Here is an 18,355-nt window from a genome sequence, read left to right as displayed (position 1 = left end):
CCAAAAACTTGGTGTGTAGACAGGCAACCATGCATAGTACAGCCCATGTGAAGTGGAGAGTATAAAGGGGAGGAGGACTGGAAACATAATTAGGGGCTGATCTGTGGAGCTTTGAATACCTGGCTGAGTGTTTCAGTGTTCTTCAGCACCAGTGGGAACCAGCATGACATTTTGAGTATGAGCAGTAGTGTCTGATCTGAAATAGAGTGAAGGCAAACAGAAGGCAGAGGGAAGTTAGGGTTCTCTTTGAGAGATAATAAAGGCTTAAGGTAGGTGCGTGTATGTAGAGATACTGCACAGATAGATAAGGCAAGCATGTTAACATCTGGGATGTGGGCAAAGAAAAAAGAGCAACCAAGTGTGACCTGAAGTTTTGAACTGTCATTCTGTAAAATCAGAAGGAACACTAAAGCAGAGTTCTCCCAGGCTATCTTCCTAATTGTCACCCACCTTGCCATCTGTCTTCTCCAGACCTGCCTTGTAGACCTGTTCTTCTGTTAAGTGAGAAAGTAGTTGTCTACTTCTGGCTTGTTCAGTAAGTAGCAGTGAGGCAAGAGCTAACTTCCTCTTGCCAGCCTCAGGGGTTGTTTGCCTCTGACAGTCACAGAACTCTTAACTTGGTTGTGCCATCATAGTTTTCTTTAGTTACATCCCCTGCAAGTAGATAACCTGCAAGGATGCCTCAACATGATCACTTTCTCCAGCCCCATGACTAATCTCCTGGTAGCTTGTCAAACACACCTTTTCAACTTCAGGGCCTTTGCACATGCTGTTGCCATTTCATATGTCTAGTGGTTTGCTTGTTTGGGGCCTTAATTTAAATGTCATCCCCTCAAGAGGCGTTAACCTGTTCACTTTCTCTGAAGAAGGTTCCACTCTCTGTTCCCTAAGCCCTTGGTTTCTTTCCTACCTATTATTACAACTTAAAATTACTTTATTTGCATGCTTATTCATTTTTTTTGTCCTCTTTCCCTGAGAAAACATAAAGTCTATGGTAGCATAAGCCATGTCTCTCTTGATCCCTGTATCCCTAGCACCAAGAACTATGGTACTCCTTCAGAGACACTCAGTAAGTGGTTGTTGAATTAATGAGTGAATGAATTAATGAATGAACCACCTATTCAGAATATAACCTAACACTGTCACCACTTACTGCACAATAATTTGATTAAATGTGAGGAGAGTAGCAATGATAGCCTTCAAATCAACATATTCTTATTAAAAAGTATTTGTATATTTCACATGGTGATTTTGGGGAAATAGAAAAAGTATTAAGCATTCTCCTTAAATTCCTGAATTTACATATTAAATAAAAGCTCTGCAGTGCCACACTGTGTTGCCATGATTTTCAACCTTTTAAAAAATGAAATAGAACAGAGAACAGAATAGAAAATATCAGAGTGCATTGCATGGGGCAAGTATAGTTTCAAGAAACTTCATAGTGTGTGTTGGTCACAATATGAAACTATTTTTTACTGTGACTCAGAGTCAATATATGCTCTTGTGTCTCCATGTTATCCCACACCTAATCCCTTATCTGACTGCTGTCATAGTTCTTAAAAGCCAGAAATGAATTGTCATCTTGCAGTGTTAGGATTGCTTGTGGGCCTATTTGCAGTGGAAGCCTTCTCACAAATGCACGCCACAATTCGACTTTTTTTTTTTTAGTTTTTTTCTTATTGATCAACCTATCTTGGCCTCTCTTTTAATGTTCTGTCCTACTGTAAAGAGTGTTCCCAGAGCCCCTTTCATTGCAGAGTGATGGGCTGCTTTGAAGTTAACTGGTGGGGAGGGGAGAACCACTCAGGGGTGGACAGCAGTAAGACATGCTGTTCTTCACATCAAGAGTTTGGACAACGATTTGACACACGGTGGCAATATTTGCTAAAATGAAATTTATGTTAAGTCTTTTTCTCTTTTTTTCCTCTCTCTAAGCTGCCTGCCTTGTGCTTGGTTGTATGATTTTCCCTGATGGCTGGGATTCAGATGAAGTAAAACGGATGTGTGGAGAAAAGACAGACAAGTACACTCTTGGGGCTTGTTCAGTCCGCTGGGCCTACATCCTGGCTATCATTGGGATTTTGGATGCCCTCATCCTCTCGTTTCTGGCATTTGTGCTTGGTAACCGACAAGACAGCTTGATGGCAGAGGAACTGAAGGCAGAAAACAAAGGTAAGATTGCTTTGGGGAACTCTTACCCCAAAGCACAAAAAATGGCATTCTCCATCCTTTCCCATCTGGTAGCATCCCCTCTTGGTCTAATTTGCTGCTTTTAAAAACAAAAAAAATTGAAGTATAGTTGATTTACGATGTTAATTTCTGCTGTACAGCAAAGTGATTCAGTTAGACAATGTATCTACATTCTTTTTCATGTCCTTTTCCACTATGGTGTATTATAAAATACTGAATATAGTTCTCTGTGCTATACAGTAGGACCTTGATGTTTATCCACTGTGCGTGCTTTTAAAAATCTATTTTATTGAAATATAGTTGGCTTATGACTACTGTACATCAAGTGTACATTCTTTTTCATATTCTTTTCCATTATGGTTTATCACAGGATATTGAATGTAATTCCCTCTGCTATGCATTACAACCTTAGGCCTTACCAAGGAAGTGGAGGGTTGGAGAAAGGATGATTTGGGAGTTTGACACAAGCGGATGCTGCATCTTTTCATGGTGTCTAGTTTATAGACTTTCTCAAGCATAACTCAAGATATTTACGCAACTAAAATAGTGTATTTTTGCATTTATCTTTCTGAGGCTCTCTGAGTCCATTATATTTCAACTTTTTCCAGTTTCTTTTTCCTTCCCTCTCTGAGTTCATGATATATATATGTATGTGTATATATATATATACACAATATATATATAGTATAGTTCATATATATATATGTATGTGTAGAGAGAGAGGAGAGCATTCTCTACTTGGCTAAACAGTAAGTGAAATAAATGCCCGGGGAATCTTCGAGAATCATCTATAAGCATCTTTACTCAGCTACTCACTATATTTTAATTTAGACTCAGTCTCTCCAAAAGAGGTAGAGATACCCCAGATAGTTACAGTAAGCTATTTAAGTATTTGCTTAATTAGCTGAATTCTAAATGTGTTATCTGGGTAATCAAAGTCCTCAAATTTCTTTTGAAAGAGAAAATGCCTTCTGAAACACACACACACACACACACACACACATGGACTAGTGAAGAATACATGAATATCTCACACACACACACACACACACGGACTAGTGAAGAATACATGAATATCACACACACACACACGGACTAGTGAAGAATACATGAATATCACACACACACACACACACACGGACTAGTGAACAATACATGAATATCACACACACACACACACACACACAGACTAGTGAACAATACATGAATATCACAGTATCCTGGTAAGAGGTAACAAGTCATTACTCAAGATGAATCTTTTCATTTTCTTTCCAGAATTCTAAACCAGTTTCTTGGGATAGAATTTTACTGTCTCTGTTTTGTTAAAGCCTTAGTTTCCTTAAACTGTTTTATCTTTACATTATCTTTAATACTTTGGAGCCACCTTCAATTAAGTGGCGCAGCCTTCTAGCTTTTTTCCCTAATTAAGAACTAAATCTATCCTTGAATTATGAAATTCCGTTTCTTTCGAGTAGTGTTTACTTGAGAACTCTTTACTGCCTCAGATATCAGCGCACGTTAGCACCTGCATGAACGTCACATGTAATGATCGTGTAGTAAGCTTTGTGTTTAGAGCATCACTCTTTATGCTGGTAAACCATGAACTTAAAGAGATAAACAGAGAAGGCCAGGAGAGCAGCAGTCACCCATGAGCCCTTTATCTCCCTCATTTATAGACAGAAAACATAATGGTTTACTCAGTTCTATCAAGAATATTCTAAACACAAAAATAATCCTTTCGTAAGGGAGTAGTGCTGGACTTCCTAAAAACACAACTACTTCCCTCTCAAAGTTGCCTGTTCTACGTAGAAAGGACCCTGTGAAGATGGTTATTACACTTATAAAGCATGTTGCAGATTCAAAGTGCTTTCACATGTACTCATTAATTTGGTGCCCTTGGCTATTGTCTTTGGGACTTGTTGTATGTACATAGGTCTCTGTCCTGTTAACTTCACTTCCAATTTTATGGTAAAGATAACTTAATATTAGAATAACTTTCCCTAGAGAATGAATTTTTAAAAATACTTTGTTCTGCAAATGCTTGTTTCTGACCACCACCAAGAATGCTATTTTTTCACTGTACAAATCAAAGTTACATTAAAAACCTCTAACTTTCCAGGTACTCTTTGACCACATATAACAAGAAGAAAAAAAAAATAGCAAAACCAGGAAAGTTTTCACTTGACTGCTGAGAATTCTAACTCATAATCTCATATTATGAGAATCTGACAATTCCTGAATTCATACCTCAGGAAGGAACAGGAGGATTATAGAATAATAATAGTTTTTAAGATGAATCTTTCCTTCCAGTTGATTCAATTAAATGTGGATGTCTGATCCCTTCCATCTAGGTCTTTATTAAAGAAAGTGTTATTTTCAACTCGATATATTGGAAACACCTTAATAAACGCTTTAATGGGAAAGAAGATTAAAATAAACCAATATAAGGTTTAGGGACTATCTGTATGTAATTTTTCGTGTTGATCTTCTTCTGCATTTGGATGTATCATATATGGGTATAGACCATAGTTTCTTCCATCTGCTTCTGAAGAACTAGAATCTGTAGCAGTTCATCTATATCACATCAGATAGATCTAGTAAAGCAGCAGAGAACATCAGGCCATACTGATAAAATATTTCAGTTCTACTGCATTTTTATTTCACAGCTGCAATTCCTTTTCCTAGAACTCTGAGAATGTGTCAACAGTTTTATTACCCAGGCATTTCTTAAACAGTAATGTCCGTTTAAAGTCAGAGCAAGGTCTCTAAGCCTTGTATAAAATGTAATGACACCTGAATGTTTCCGAGAAATGATATATTTACAGTTATACAAAGTAGCCTTTATTGTTATTGTTCAAACACTTGTTCAGTGTTAAAACTTGCAAAAACTCAGGTTGTTTGAGAGAAAGCCTATCAGTGGTTTGTTTGTATGTTTGTGTGTAGACACAGTTTCACTAACCAGTAGTTTAATGGCTTTCAAGTGCAAGCAGTAACCAAAACCAAATACCTTGATGTTGCCTTCTGTTAGATCTCACTTCCATGAGGATCTATAAAAATAATTTGTAATTATGAAATTGGTTATATACAAATAGGGGCTTTTACAATTTGCATGGCTATGTTAATATAAGTTCTCCCTTATTGAAACTGTTTCTCATGATACATTTTTTTCCTGATAAAACTAACATTATGTCCTTTGGTAGCTAAGGCCTCCTTTGGGTTCCAAGGCAATGCAGTAAAACAAGAGGCAGATCTAGCTCATGGAATTGTAGGAGATTTTATAAACTACATGATGCCTTCTAGTATCATGGAAGCAGACAGTACCATAATTGAAGCTTTGGCTCAGAAGAAGAAACCTTTGTACATTCATGTATAGGTTATATCGCCACACGCACTGTAATACTTTTTACAGCCTTCCAGGTTTATGACCTGCCAATCATCATAACAAACCACACCCTATAGCAAGTAGTGGGACCATTATAGGAAGAATAAACCTGCAACTGTGGCATATGCCCCCCAATTCAAAGAAGTTTGTCCTGAAAGGCCTTATCGCTTTTCTTCATTTGTTTTTTATAATTAATATAAGAACACGCTTGCCCTGTATATCTAGAGAAGCCACCAAATGGGTTCAGTATCGTAAGATACTGCTTAGATCTATGAGTCCTTCCCAACACTCACCCCAGTGGTCAAAACAAGAATCACTGTTACAGACTATAGCAAAGAAGGGAAGGAAACTCAGTTCTGATTGTTGACCTGTATGCTCCAAAATCATGAATTAATCTTCACGAAGGTGCTTTTCAAAGAGAAAAGAGGGAGAGGTGCTCAGATGAACACGTCCACCTCTGCCTCTCAATTTCCAGTGACCTCACCTCGATCCCATTTCCATGTCCCCATACCACACCTCTCACAGCATTTCATAAGGCCCTCCTTTTCAAAGAATATAAACATAATTTGAAAAAGCCCTAGCTGAAATTTATCATAAATTGTGAAATGGCAAAACTTGAATGAAGAAGTTGTGACGTTCTTTGACCAAACCAAAAGCAACAGCTTTGACGATGCAAGTGTTATCTTAGAGGAAACTTCTGCAAGAGATAAAGTTAATCTTTTGTGGCAGTCAGTCAGACTCCTGGAATATTTTTATATGCCCCACAAAAGCTTCCACTGAAAAACAAAAAAGGAGTGAAAACTTTAAATACCCAGCTCACTGTATACAAGAGTTAGCATATGCGAGAAAACATAGCTGTGTCCCCTGAATCTGGGGAGCCAGCCCTGCTGGCTGTGTGCTGTCCTGGCTCTAGGGATAGATGCAGACAGATAGGTGTTCATTCTTGTTTGGGAGTTGGACAGTGTGATTTCTAAATGAGCCAACAACACTAGGCATTTAACCTTGATATGCTGCTTAATTGCATATTTTAACACACTGAACTGTGAAGTCAATTTAATTATGTAAAATTAAAGTTTCATCCAGATAAAAAGGATTTGAAATGAAAGCTTCATTTTCAGTTTCTTTCATTAATTGTGAAAGGATAAATAATTACATTTTCCAGAGGTCCTTTGCCACAAATATCTCTTTCCTTGTCAGACACCACTCATAAAGAGGTCTGTTTCTGCATTTGTGTGTATGGTCTTTGGAACTGCTTATCAGATAATTGGGGCCTCTCAAGCAGTTTTAAAGTCACTTTGTCTTCTAGCACTTTAACTGCAAATGAGAAAACATTATTCATCAAGAGATGACTTCAGCTACCATTTATTAAGTGGTTTAAGCTCTTTTTAATGCTATAATAGGGGGAGTTACAATAAATTCATTTTACGTAAATAATTGAGAAACACTTCAGAATTTTGACTGAAGGTACCATGCCGTGCCACGACCTCATTGTGGGTGCCAGTGTGGTCTGTGGATAGAACGCTCACTGCCGAGAGCTGGTGTGAGTAACCTGAGGGGCCCTGTGTTCATATCTTAATAGTCCCAGAATTCAGCTTCCTTGTCCGTAAAGTGCAGGCTTGCCTAAATGGCATCTGAGGCTTCTTCCAGCTGTAAAATATTCCAATTCAAGGGACACCTTCAGAACTGTCCTTTAAGAATGTCCTTAAAGGCCCTTAAAGGCTTCTTTAGGGGTGTGTTAGCAATGCAGGAGTGACTAGAAGGGAAAGAAAGTTCAAGGAAAGAGGTTGAGGATGCCTCAGTGTTTCTTCCTTAGCCATGAACCTCCCCACAGCCCCACTCATTCATACCATCAAGAAGAGAATGAATCAGATTTAGAAACTCAGTCCCATGCAGAGGCGGCTCCTTGCCCCACTAGATTCCATGTGGACGCCTTGACAGCGAACAGAGGCCCAGATCACAGACTCAAACTCTGTTTCTGGTCCCACCTTTGGCACTTATTAGTCATGTGACTTTGAATACGTGTCTTAACACCTCAGAGCCTCTGCTTCACTTTCTTTAAAATGAAAACAATAACACCCAGCTCTGCCTCCTCTATAGAGTTAGGAGAATCTGACAAAAACATGAGTATAGAAGCAATTTATAATCAGTAATGTTGATACAGGCTTTACTTATTGCTAATCATTTCCTCCAAATGACATTTTATTTGATCTTTAGAATGATCCTGTGAGATAGTTACTGTCATCCTAGTTTTACATGTCAGAACCTGAGGCTTGTAAAAGTTAAATATTTTGTGTAAATTTTCACAGCTAGGAAGGAATGGATTCAGGACTCAAACACAAATCATTTTACTCAGAATTTCAAGTTCTATTACACAACATGATGTAATCAACTCTTAGTGCATGCTGATTCTGTTGCTTTCCACTGACTAGTCAGCCCTGTACAAGTAAGAGTTTAGTCTTATTCTCATTCGGTAGCTTTTAGATAATGGTATTCAATCAAAAGCTTAATACACTTGAGAATAGGGAATAGCCTTGGTTTAAAACTCATCCTTCTGCTTGACTCTGTAACTTTATAAAAACCTAGTGAAATAAGATCAGGAAACCTTCCAGTACTTTGAATTTTTAGCAAGGCCGTAGTGAATTGTGTTTCCCAATGGGATTTGTGTTGAATGAAGTCCTTGTGGTTACTGAAGTATCTCAGAGTGTACATCAAAAAAATAGCATATATCCTGACACTTTTTCAGAAGGACTCAAATCCATCTGAGAGTTGAAACAGACCTCAGTGCTCACAGAATGATTTTATATACTTGCAGCTTCTCACTCTTTCATAAGCTCACTTCATTCACATTTTCTTCCCTGGCACTACACGGACCCTGTCATATGAAGAGCACCCCTAGTATCCTAACTGCTCGATTTCATAGTCAGTTGTCAATCCTTATATTAACTTGCTGTTGTTGTCATTTAGTTGCTCAGTTGTGTCAAAAGACACCCAGAATCCTCACCCTTCTCTGTCCCATCACTGCTGCTACCCTGGTGCAGGCCAAGTCTTAGCAGAGCAAAACCAGTGCGATCCTGTTAAAGAAGGGTAGCTGGATCATGCTGTTCTTCAGCTCAGGCCCCTCCTGTGACTGGATGATGCACTCAGAGTGAAAGCTAGAATCCTTTCCCAAGGTGTACAAGACCCTGCAGATCTGCCTCCATCCTGGCCACTCTGACCTCCTCTGAGCTTTTTCTCCTTGTTTCCTCTGCTCCAGACGCATTAACTTTCTTGCTGTTTCTCAGACACTCCAGGGGTATTCCCATCTCAGGGTCTTTACATTGGCTGTTCCCTCTGCCTGAAATGTTCTTCCTCAAAACCTCAAAGCTCGCTCCCTCATATCTTTCATGTGTTACCCAAGTATCACCCTCTCAGTGGGCTGTTCCCTGGCCAACCTCTCTAAAATGTTTTCTGACACATGTATTGTATCCAGCCCACTGGATATTCTGCTTTTCTTGTTGTTGCTGCTGCTGTTGTTAACTGTCTCCCCAGAAAAGCTCCACAGGGGCAGGGATTTTTCTCTCTTCTGTACTGTTTTCTCAGTGCCTAGAATAATGCATGGCATTTGTAAGTACACAATAATTATGTACTGAATGAGTGAATTAATGAATTAATCTCTAGCTCATGAGATGGTCATTCAAATCTTACACAGATCTTAACCTTGGAAAGTTTTTATTTCTATTAAGTTGAAACATGCCTCCTTGTAATGTTTAAAGTAAAAGTAAAGTGCTAGTCACTCAGTCATGTCAGACTCTTTGCAACCCCATGGACTGTAGCCCACCAGGCTCCTCTGTCCATGGGATTCTGCAGGCAAGAATACTGAAGTGGTTGCCATTTCCTTCTCCAGGGGATCTTCCTGACCCAGGGACTGAACCCGCATTTCCTGCATTACAGGCAGATTCTTTACCATCTGAGCCATCAGGGAAGCCCACATCCTTGTAATATTCATAGCTAACCCCTCTTCTACTTTAGAGTCTTGATTTATGCGGAAACAGTTATTATGTCTGTAATGGTTAAAGTTACACATTCACCCAATAGCATGATACTCCATGTCTTGCTGGGCATCTGCAGGCACCCATGTAGTCAGTGCTGTCCACTGTCTACCCTAGGTGCCAGGGCAGAGTGCACCACTGGGGAGGGGGAGGGGAGGACATCCAAAAGTATGGGAGAAGAAAGAGAACTTTGCAGTTGCTCATGGATGTGTTGCTAGAGATTGTCTCCTTCAGTTGACCTTCTATGCCTCAAGGTAACTTGGACAACATCTAAGATGTTGTTGTGAGACTGACTCTAGTCCATCCAACAAATACACATTGAGATCATGAATATACCATCGTGTGCTTGAAGAGGAAGCGCTCCCTTTGATGGGTACCCAACCTGAAATGATGCCCTCAGAGTAAGTGTCTTCCTCTCAGCCCTCCCCAGTTAGACTGCCAGTCTGAAGTGGTTTAAGAATCTGAGGGCAAAGGCAGGGCTGACTTTGAATGGCTGTCACACAGGCTCCATCTCTAACTACTTTACTCCAATATCCAAAACAATTTTGACATTTCAGTGATCTTTTCAGTCCCTGAAATCAGGACTGATCTTTTCTGTCCCTGAGAAAGAATCTCTAGGGAAACATCAAAACAGCTAAAAGAAAGGAAGAAGGAGGGAATGAAAAATGAAAAAGAAATTGTATACAACAAAAACATGAAATCTAACACTTAGTCCTACCAGTAAATTTTCAACATTCCAGCAAAACTTAAATGAAGTCCTGCAGTTAGGTTAAAAGTTACCTGCTTCTTCCTACCCCTTACTTCCCCATTTAACAGTATCATCATGAGAGCTGAAAATTTAGGGAATATCATAACCCCACATCCCAAGTTTGAGGGGCCACCCAAGTTTATTGATTATGTTTACTTAACTTCTAAGCTACTGATCTGTGGCCAATAATTTTTTAATTTTATTTTATTAAGACTGAGTCTGATTTCAGATCTATGTACTCTAGATTGCATCAGTAGGCTCCTCAGTCTTTGAAATTAATGATCCAATAAATTAATTAATTAAGATCCATTATCTCTTCCTAAATTTGCTGTTTTTAACATGTAATACAGACTCAGTCATTAAAGTAAACTTTATTTCAGGGAAAATCTCTTATTTCTGGTCTCATCTACACATTTAAGTTTCTAGGCCACAAATATACCTCTGAAAATTTTTTCTCCCCCATAAATATGCTCAAGTAGTTTAGTTTCTTCCTGTTTATCTAGTTAGTTTCCTAACAATGAACCCCTCTAGTTTTTTCTCTTATTCATGCTGAAGTCTCTAATTCTCTTCATGTTTCCTACCTGGAAAAGAATAGGTACCAAATGAAATGTTAGTGTTCTTAACTTTAATTCTAGTTAAATCTCCTTGGGCCTCAGCCTCCCTACTCAGACTTCTTTTTTAGTATACATGAAACTTTTTTGGCAAATGATGTTTACATTCTTGCTACATGCTCACTGATCTTCAATTGTGCGGTCAGAGAACACACTGAAAATGTAACCTGTCATTTCACTTGACCCTAAGTGTAACCTGATACTTCACTTGGCCCTGACAAAGGAGAAAGAGTGTTGTTTTTAATATCTGGTAAGGAAGGTAAGCAGTGGCACCTCACTCCAGTACTCTTGCCTGGAAAATCCCATGGATGAGGGAGCCTGGTGGGCTGCAGTCCATGGGGTCGCGAAGAGTCGGACACGACTGAGCAACTTCACTTTCACTTTTCACTTTCATGCATTGGATAAGGAAATGGCAACCCACTCCAGTGTTCTTGCCTGGAGAATCCCAGGGACGGGGGAGCCTGGTTGGCTGCCGTCTATGGGGTCACACAGAGTCGGACACAGCTGAAGCGACTTAGCAGCAGCAAGGAAGGTAAGGACACAGTTCCAAGAAAATACTCTTGAGATAAATAAATGTTGAGATTACTTGCGGAAATAGGAGTTCTTTGTTAGTGCTTCAGGGCTTCTCTGGTGGCTCAGGTGATAAAGAATCCACCTGCAATGTGGGAGACCTGGGTTCGATCCCTGGGTTGGGAAGATCCCCAGGAGGAGGGCGTGGCAACCCACTCCAGTATTCTTGCCTGGAGAATCCCCATGGGTAGAGGAGTCTGGTGGGCTAACAGTGCTTCGCAGAATATGACCACCTCTCACAAAAACCCTGCAAACAACATTTTTTACTCTAAGTTTCTTGAAAATAAAAACTATATCTTATTTATCTTTTATCTCCAGTATTGTAGTTCTCAGGAAATAGTAAATGCTTAATAAATTTAAACACTATTTTTATTGAATCAATTACATGAAAAAAAATTGTAAGCAATGTCCCCTCCTAACATGTTTTCTGTACATGAAGCAGTTTTTCCTTCACATGTATTTTTCAAGAATCAAAGAATGGCATATTAGAACAATGTACTGTAACTCTGCCACTTGTGGCACACAAGTGCACCTCTTTAGGCTTTATTTCAACAGCCACAAAAATTGCAGTTGCTGTGTGCTGAGTGATGGGAAAAACCAAGGCAGTCAACTCATCAACATTTCTTCCTCTCCTTGTGTATGCCAAGCCTCATGATAGACACCAGGAGTTCCAGAATAAGTGGGGCAGGGTCTGCCCTCTGTCTCTTTGGGGAGAACAGGTAGTGTTACATGTATTAGGTTATATTTCTGAAGTCCAATCCCATTCTCATGCCTGTGGCTTGGGCAGGTAACTTTGTTGGTACCTGGTCTCTGTAAAATGAGTGCATGCCCATCCCTGAGCTACCTCACTCCAGTGCCAGTGAAAGATAATGCTATAATAAGCAGAGACTGCTTCCCAAGGACAACTGGGTAGACAAGGTTTCATCTGCTTAGAGGCTGTAAAAAAATCAGCTTGCAGAAAAGCATCGAGTCTGTGAGTGTTAGATAAACAAAAGAGAACACAACTGTGAAGAAATGAAAAACTGCAGTAGATGTGTTGTGGACAGGGCCAAGTCAGAATGGAGAGGTGGGGAGTTTTCTCTTACTGCTAAAACATTCATTTTAGAGCAGCCTGTTGAAAATCTAAGCTTCAGAAACTGAGGAAAATCCCTTGTAACTGCCAACATTGTCACCCTTGAACCATGTCTTTCCAGTCAGTCAGCCAGCTGATCCTCAGCAAGTGCTATTTATGATTTCACTGACTTTTTCTTCCTGCTTTACTGCACATGTAATCTGGGCCTTGGATTTGGTAGAGAAAGATCAGTTTGGCGTGACTAGATATCATCTCTCTAGCTTAATTCGTCCATGTCACCTTTGACGATGAGCCTGGAATAACCAGGAGGTGAATGTGCATTCTGGCAACTGCCACACAACGCTGTCTGCAGGTTGATGTGCTGTCGAGCCCACAAGAGTGAGAGTGACAGTATTGTCAAGAGATCTGGAGGGCAGGATTCAACGAGGGAGAAAAAGCAGCTGTTGTGTTGGTGTCAGCCACCCCAACACGTGTTCTGACAGAGCCACTAGACTGGTTGGTCACTGGAGAAAAGCCAGCCACAGCCCCTCAGGGCAGCAGGTGAGGCTGCAGCCCTCACTGAAGGAGGGCTCTGACCCAGAGCCCTTATAAGCGGCAGTTCTCCACAGAGAATCTAGAGCACTGTCCCTCGTCCCAGAGAAGGTGACAAGCCCAGAAGTCACATGAGCAAACTCCATCTGCTGGCCAGATAGTTCCTCACCAGGGGCTGGCCTTTTGGTGCCAATGCCAATGCACAAAATGAGACATTCTCTGACTGTACTGACAGGAGAAGTACAATTATCTGGGCTCTGGGAGCTTTGTTTCCAGTTCACCCATTTAAAAAAAGAAAAAAATTTAAACCCTTCCCTGACCTTGGTGAGGGTGTTCAAAGGTACTATGTTGATTAGTACAAGGTAGCAGATTACCTGGAGAAGGCAATGGCACCCCACTCCAGTACTCTTGCCTGGAAAATCCCATGGACGGAGGAGCCTGGTAGGCTGCAGTCCATGGGGTTGCTAAGAGTTGGACACGACTGAGCAACTTGACTTTCACTTTTCACACTCATGCATCAGAGAAGGAAATGGCAACCCACTCCAGTGTTCTTGCTTGGAGAATCCCAGGGACGGGGGAGCCTGGTGGGCTGTCATCTCTGGGGTCGCACAGAGTTGGACATGACTGAAGCGACTTAGCAGCAGCAGATTACCAGATGACACTGTCTTGAAGTCTCATTTTCAGAAAAATCTTCTAAAAACAGGAGTGACTGGTTGGTTAGTTTTTGGGTTTTTTTAAATCAACCTAAGAGAGTCTTAGTGGTGGGCTTCATAACTCTTCAGATGTAGAGTGAATGACCAACTCTCCCCTCTCATGTATTGGGCAGGGGGTGATCAAGCTAAAGAAGTGTTGAAATACAAAGAGTAAGGACTTTTAGAGGCATAAATCACTGACTCTTTACAATCACCTGGGAAGCTTTAAAGTAGATTCCAGTGCTTGGGCACCACTGCAGAGATTCCACTTCAGTTGGCATGAGGCAGATCCAAGTACAAGAACTCCCAGGAGTTTCTCATGTGCAGCCAGGGCTAAGGACCAATAGCCTCATCCAGCACCTCATTTTACAGCTAAGGAAGCTGAGCCACAGAGTAGGGAGATAAAGACTGTCTCGAATCATTCCTAATTATTATAATTGGAAATCAGCAGGTAACCCATGAAAAAAGTAATTTCATTCTATAATAGGCTAAATAATCACCTGTCTGATACAGTCTGGGCTTCCCACGTGGCGCACTGGTAGAGAATCCACCTGCCAATGCAGGAGATGCAGAGGACACAGGTTCAATTCCTGGGTCAGGGAAATCCCCTGGAGGAAGAAATGGTAACCTACTCCACGATTCTTGCTGGAAAAATCCCATGGGTAGAGGAACCTGACAGGCTACAATTCATGGGGTCACAAAGAGTCAGACACGAGTGAGCGTGTACCCACAATATAGTTCTCTTGCTACTATTTTTGGAAACAGAGCTGTCTGCCAGCCCTGGGAAATCAATTTGTGCCATCTGCTGACCCTGGGAACTTGGGTAAACCTCTGTAAGCCTCAGTGTCTTCCTCTGTAAGGATATTCATAGTACCTGCCTCACAGAGATTTAAAAATAAGATAATGCATGTAAAACTGTCTGTCAGTGTTTGACTCCTATCAACTGTGTTTATTTTGAGAGTTTGATTTTATAATTTTAATTAACACATAATATAGAGCTTATTTGTGTGGTGCAGAGCCCACACTCTAACCACTGTACCAGGGTCTCCCTCTGTTCTTATCAACTCTGTGTTGTAATGGGGACCTCTTTAAAATCTAGAGCTTGCTCCTTCCGCATGTTTAAATGTGACTTTTTTTATCTGGTAGCTTGCAAATATTTTTAATACGACTGGCGAGGGTTGGTTGGTTGGAAGTTTCTTTTTCCTTTGTTTTTTATAATCTTCCTGTATATACTCATATCTCAGGATAAGCAGGGGTGGGATGTGGGAGGAGTTATTCCTTTACACGTGCTACTCAAAGAGCTCAAACCTTATAGCTGGCTCTGTAAACTCAGTGGCCGTCACCAAGGAGAGTCCCTGACCCCCTGATGGAAATGAGACTCACTCTTTACCATGTTACCCAATTCCAACCTGGCTGCGAAGTCCTTCACTGCATTGTGGAACAATGAGAGGCAAACTCAGGGCCTTAAAAATGTCTATGAGAGGTGTCCTTCAGAAGTGATAGAGGGAAGGGATTCCACCAAGGCAGAAAATTCAGTAAAGACAAGAATCTGCTGAATATAGGAGAACATAGTCCCTTCAGTTTGCCCACAGGATGGTAAAAATTTCGCGCCACTAGGCTAGTGAGTGACTATGTCTGGATCAGAGCACATCTTTATTTTCCTCACCATACACATGGCAAATACAAGCCATGAGTCAAACAAACATAAGTAATAACATTTTATTCGAAGCTAAAATGGAGAGAAATCCTCCCTCAGTATTCGAAACCCGTTCCTCTCTGGCTGTCTCTCCTGATACACTCAGGAGAGAGATTGATCCTTTCCCTCACCAGCTAATTTACAACCACTAGATAACAAGCTTTATTATTATTAAAACTATACATTTCAGGCTGTTGTTCCGTCACCAAGTCGTGTCCAACTCTCTGCGACCCCATGAACTTCAGTGGGCCAGTCTTCCCTGTCCTTCACTATCTCCCTGAGTTTGCTCAAGCTCAAGTCCATTGAGTCAGTGATGCCATCCAGCCATCTCATCCTCTGTCACCCCCTTTTCTTGCCCTCAGTCTCTTGTAGCTATCAAACTTCTCTGAGAAGAATATGTACCTGGGGATACTCATTTTAAGTAAAACTTAAAAATGAAAAGATGGCCTCAGTAATTCCAAGAAACAGCTCTAAGAAGTGGTTTTTTCAAATTAATAAACTTTATCTTTTAAAGCAGGTTTCTGTTTATACCAAAACCAAACAGAAAGTCTGAGTTCCCTCGCACTTTCATGTACATACGCCACGCCTTCTTTCATGGTGCATGTATACCACAGCTTCTTAAGCCACTTCCGTTGATGGGCACTTGGATTGTTTTTATATCTTGGCTGTTGTTGACAGTGCTTCTGTGAGCATTGGGGTGCATGTATCTTTTATTTTTTCCAAATATATACCCCCAGGAATGGGATTGCTGGATCATATGGTAGCTCTATTTTTATTTTTATAAGGCACCTCCATGCTGTTCTCCCTAGTATATGTACCAATTTACATTCCCACCAACAGTGTAAGATGGCTCCCTTTTCTCCACACTCTCCCCAGCATTTATTGTTTGTAGATTTTTTGATGGTGATCATTCTGACTGGTGTTAGGTGGTACCTCACTGCAGTTTTGATTTGCATTTTTCATTTCTCTAATAATTAGTGATGTTGAGCATCTTTTCCTGTGCCTGGTGGCCATCTTTGTGTGTTCTTTGGGAAAATGTCTGTTTAGGTCTTCTGCCCGTTTTTTTTTTTTTTATTGTGTTGTTGTTATTTATATATATATATTGAGTTGTGTGAACTGTTTGTATACTTTGGATATTAACCTCCTGTCAGCTACATTATTTGCAAATATTTTCTCCCATTTCCAAGGTTATCTTTTTGTTGTCGATTTCCTTTGCTGTGCAAAAGCTTTTAAGTTTGATAAGATTCCATTTAAAAATTGTTTTGCTTTTACTTACATTTTGCTTTGGAAGACTGATCTGGGGAAATATTGCTATGATTTATGTCAGAGAGTGTTTCACTTATGTTCTCATCTAGGAGTTTCATGCTGTCGTGTCTTACATTTAGGTTTTTAAACCATTCGGAGTTTATTTTTATATATGGTGTGAGGGAGTGTTCTAATTTCACTGTTTTACATGTAGCTGTACAGCTTTCTCTATACCACTTGTTGAAGAGACTTTTCTCCATTGTATATTCTTGCCTGCTTTGTCATAGATTAATTGACGATAGGCATGTGGGTTTATTTCTGAATTCTTTATTCTGTTCCATTAATCTGTGTATTTGTTTTTGTGTCAGTACCATGCTGTTTTGATTACTATAGCTTTGTAGTATAATCTGAAGTCTGGAAAGATGATACCCCCAGCTTTGTTTATTTTTGTCAAGATTGCTTTGGCAATCAACACATGACCACATGAATGTATCAAAAACAAGATGCTTAGTGAAAAAGAAAAATAATATGATTAGTAATAAAATACCATTTACAAAAATTAAAAATAATACACATCAAACAGTGATCCACAGTGTAATATAAAACATATTAGAATAAAAATACACTCATTATTGTGTGTCTGTAGAGTGGATGAGGAGAATGACGGTGGGACATGGGGACAAAGGGATTCAGCACAAGGAGGCAGTGGGGTGTGGGGGAAAGAACCTGGGCTGTGACATCAGGCTGCCTGCATCGGAGCCTCAGCGCCACCACTTACTAGCTGTGGGTCTTGATGTCTCTTAAGCTTCTTCAGAAGTAAAATGTAGATCATACTATCTATCTTACAGCATCACAGTGAGGTTTAAAAGATAAAATCTAAGTAAGGTACTTAGCTCAGTGCTTAATATATCTGGTTAGTATTGAATAAATGTTAGCAATAAATACAATAACACTTCAGCCTCATTGTGAAGATTGATTGTGGGAATGATGTTTATTAAGGGTAAGAAATTAGGACTCGAGGACAGAAAGGAGATGGAAGAATTGAGGCAGGAGCAGGCTGAGTATGCTGACAATTACGTTTTTCATCTTCCTAATAGGAATCTCAAAACTAGCATCAGTCTTCTCCTTTGCCCTTATATCCTCCCCTGATTTCCTCTTCCATTTCCCCAGTGCCATAGAACGTCACACTTTTTACCAGTGGTTGCTGGGACATAGTGAAGTTAGGTGGGAAAGAAGCCTATGAAATAGAGAAGGGGAGAGCTGTCTCTTGTGATAATGACAGAGTGGGAAGGATGGGAGTTATTGCTGTGTACAAACCATCCCGACACTCAGTGGCTCAATACAATCATTTATTATTCCTTACGAGTCAGTGGGTTACCTGGGTTTGGAGCATCTGGGTTAGATTTGTCTGGGGGTATTCTGCACCATGTGTCCCTCTTGTTCTTCCTGGAACTAATAGGCCAGCATGTCCTTCGCGAGGTGATGACAGAGACACAGGAAAATCAAGCTCAACAGCTCAGGATGTTTGAGCCTCTGCTGTGTCACAATGCAACATTCCATTGGTCAAAGCAAGTTGTATGGACTCTGACA

The 18,355-nt window shown here is 40.3% G+C and overlaps 1 protein-coding gene across 22 annotated transcripts in view; it reads left to right on the top strand.

Moving 5' to 3' along the window:
- The window catches only part of LHFPL3 (LHFPL tetraspan subfamily member 3), a 696,681-nt gene that overhangs the window by 436,793 nt on the left and 241,533 nt on the right, over positions 1-18,355 (top strand). For 19 of the 22 annotated variants that reach the window (XM_086397025.1, XM_086397020.1, XM_086397026.1 and 16 more), the window contains exon 2: positions 1,936-2,172. In XM_086397025.1, coding sequence (XP_086253151.1) covers positions 1,936-2,172 — 237 coding nt within the window. Of the gene's footprint in view, positions 1-1,935; positions 2,173-4,309; positions 4,336-18,355 lie in introns of those variants that run through there. The other 3 variants (XM_086397028.1, XR_015162703.1, XR_015162702.1) reach the window with 3 other exon arrangements.

This window comes from Bos grunniens, chromosome 4 (assembly GCF_055505025.1).
Source record: "Bos grunniens cultivar Pamir isolate PY7600 chromosome 4, Bosgru_T2T1.0, whole genome shotgun sequence".
Lineage (NCBI taxonomy): Eukaryota > Metazoa > Chordata > Mammalia > Artiodactyla > Bovidae > Bos > Bos grunniens.
The sequence above is the reverse complement of the archived record's forward strand: the minus strand, read 5'-3'. Positions and strand labels throughout refer to the sequence as shown.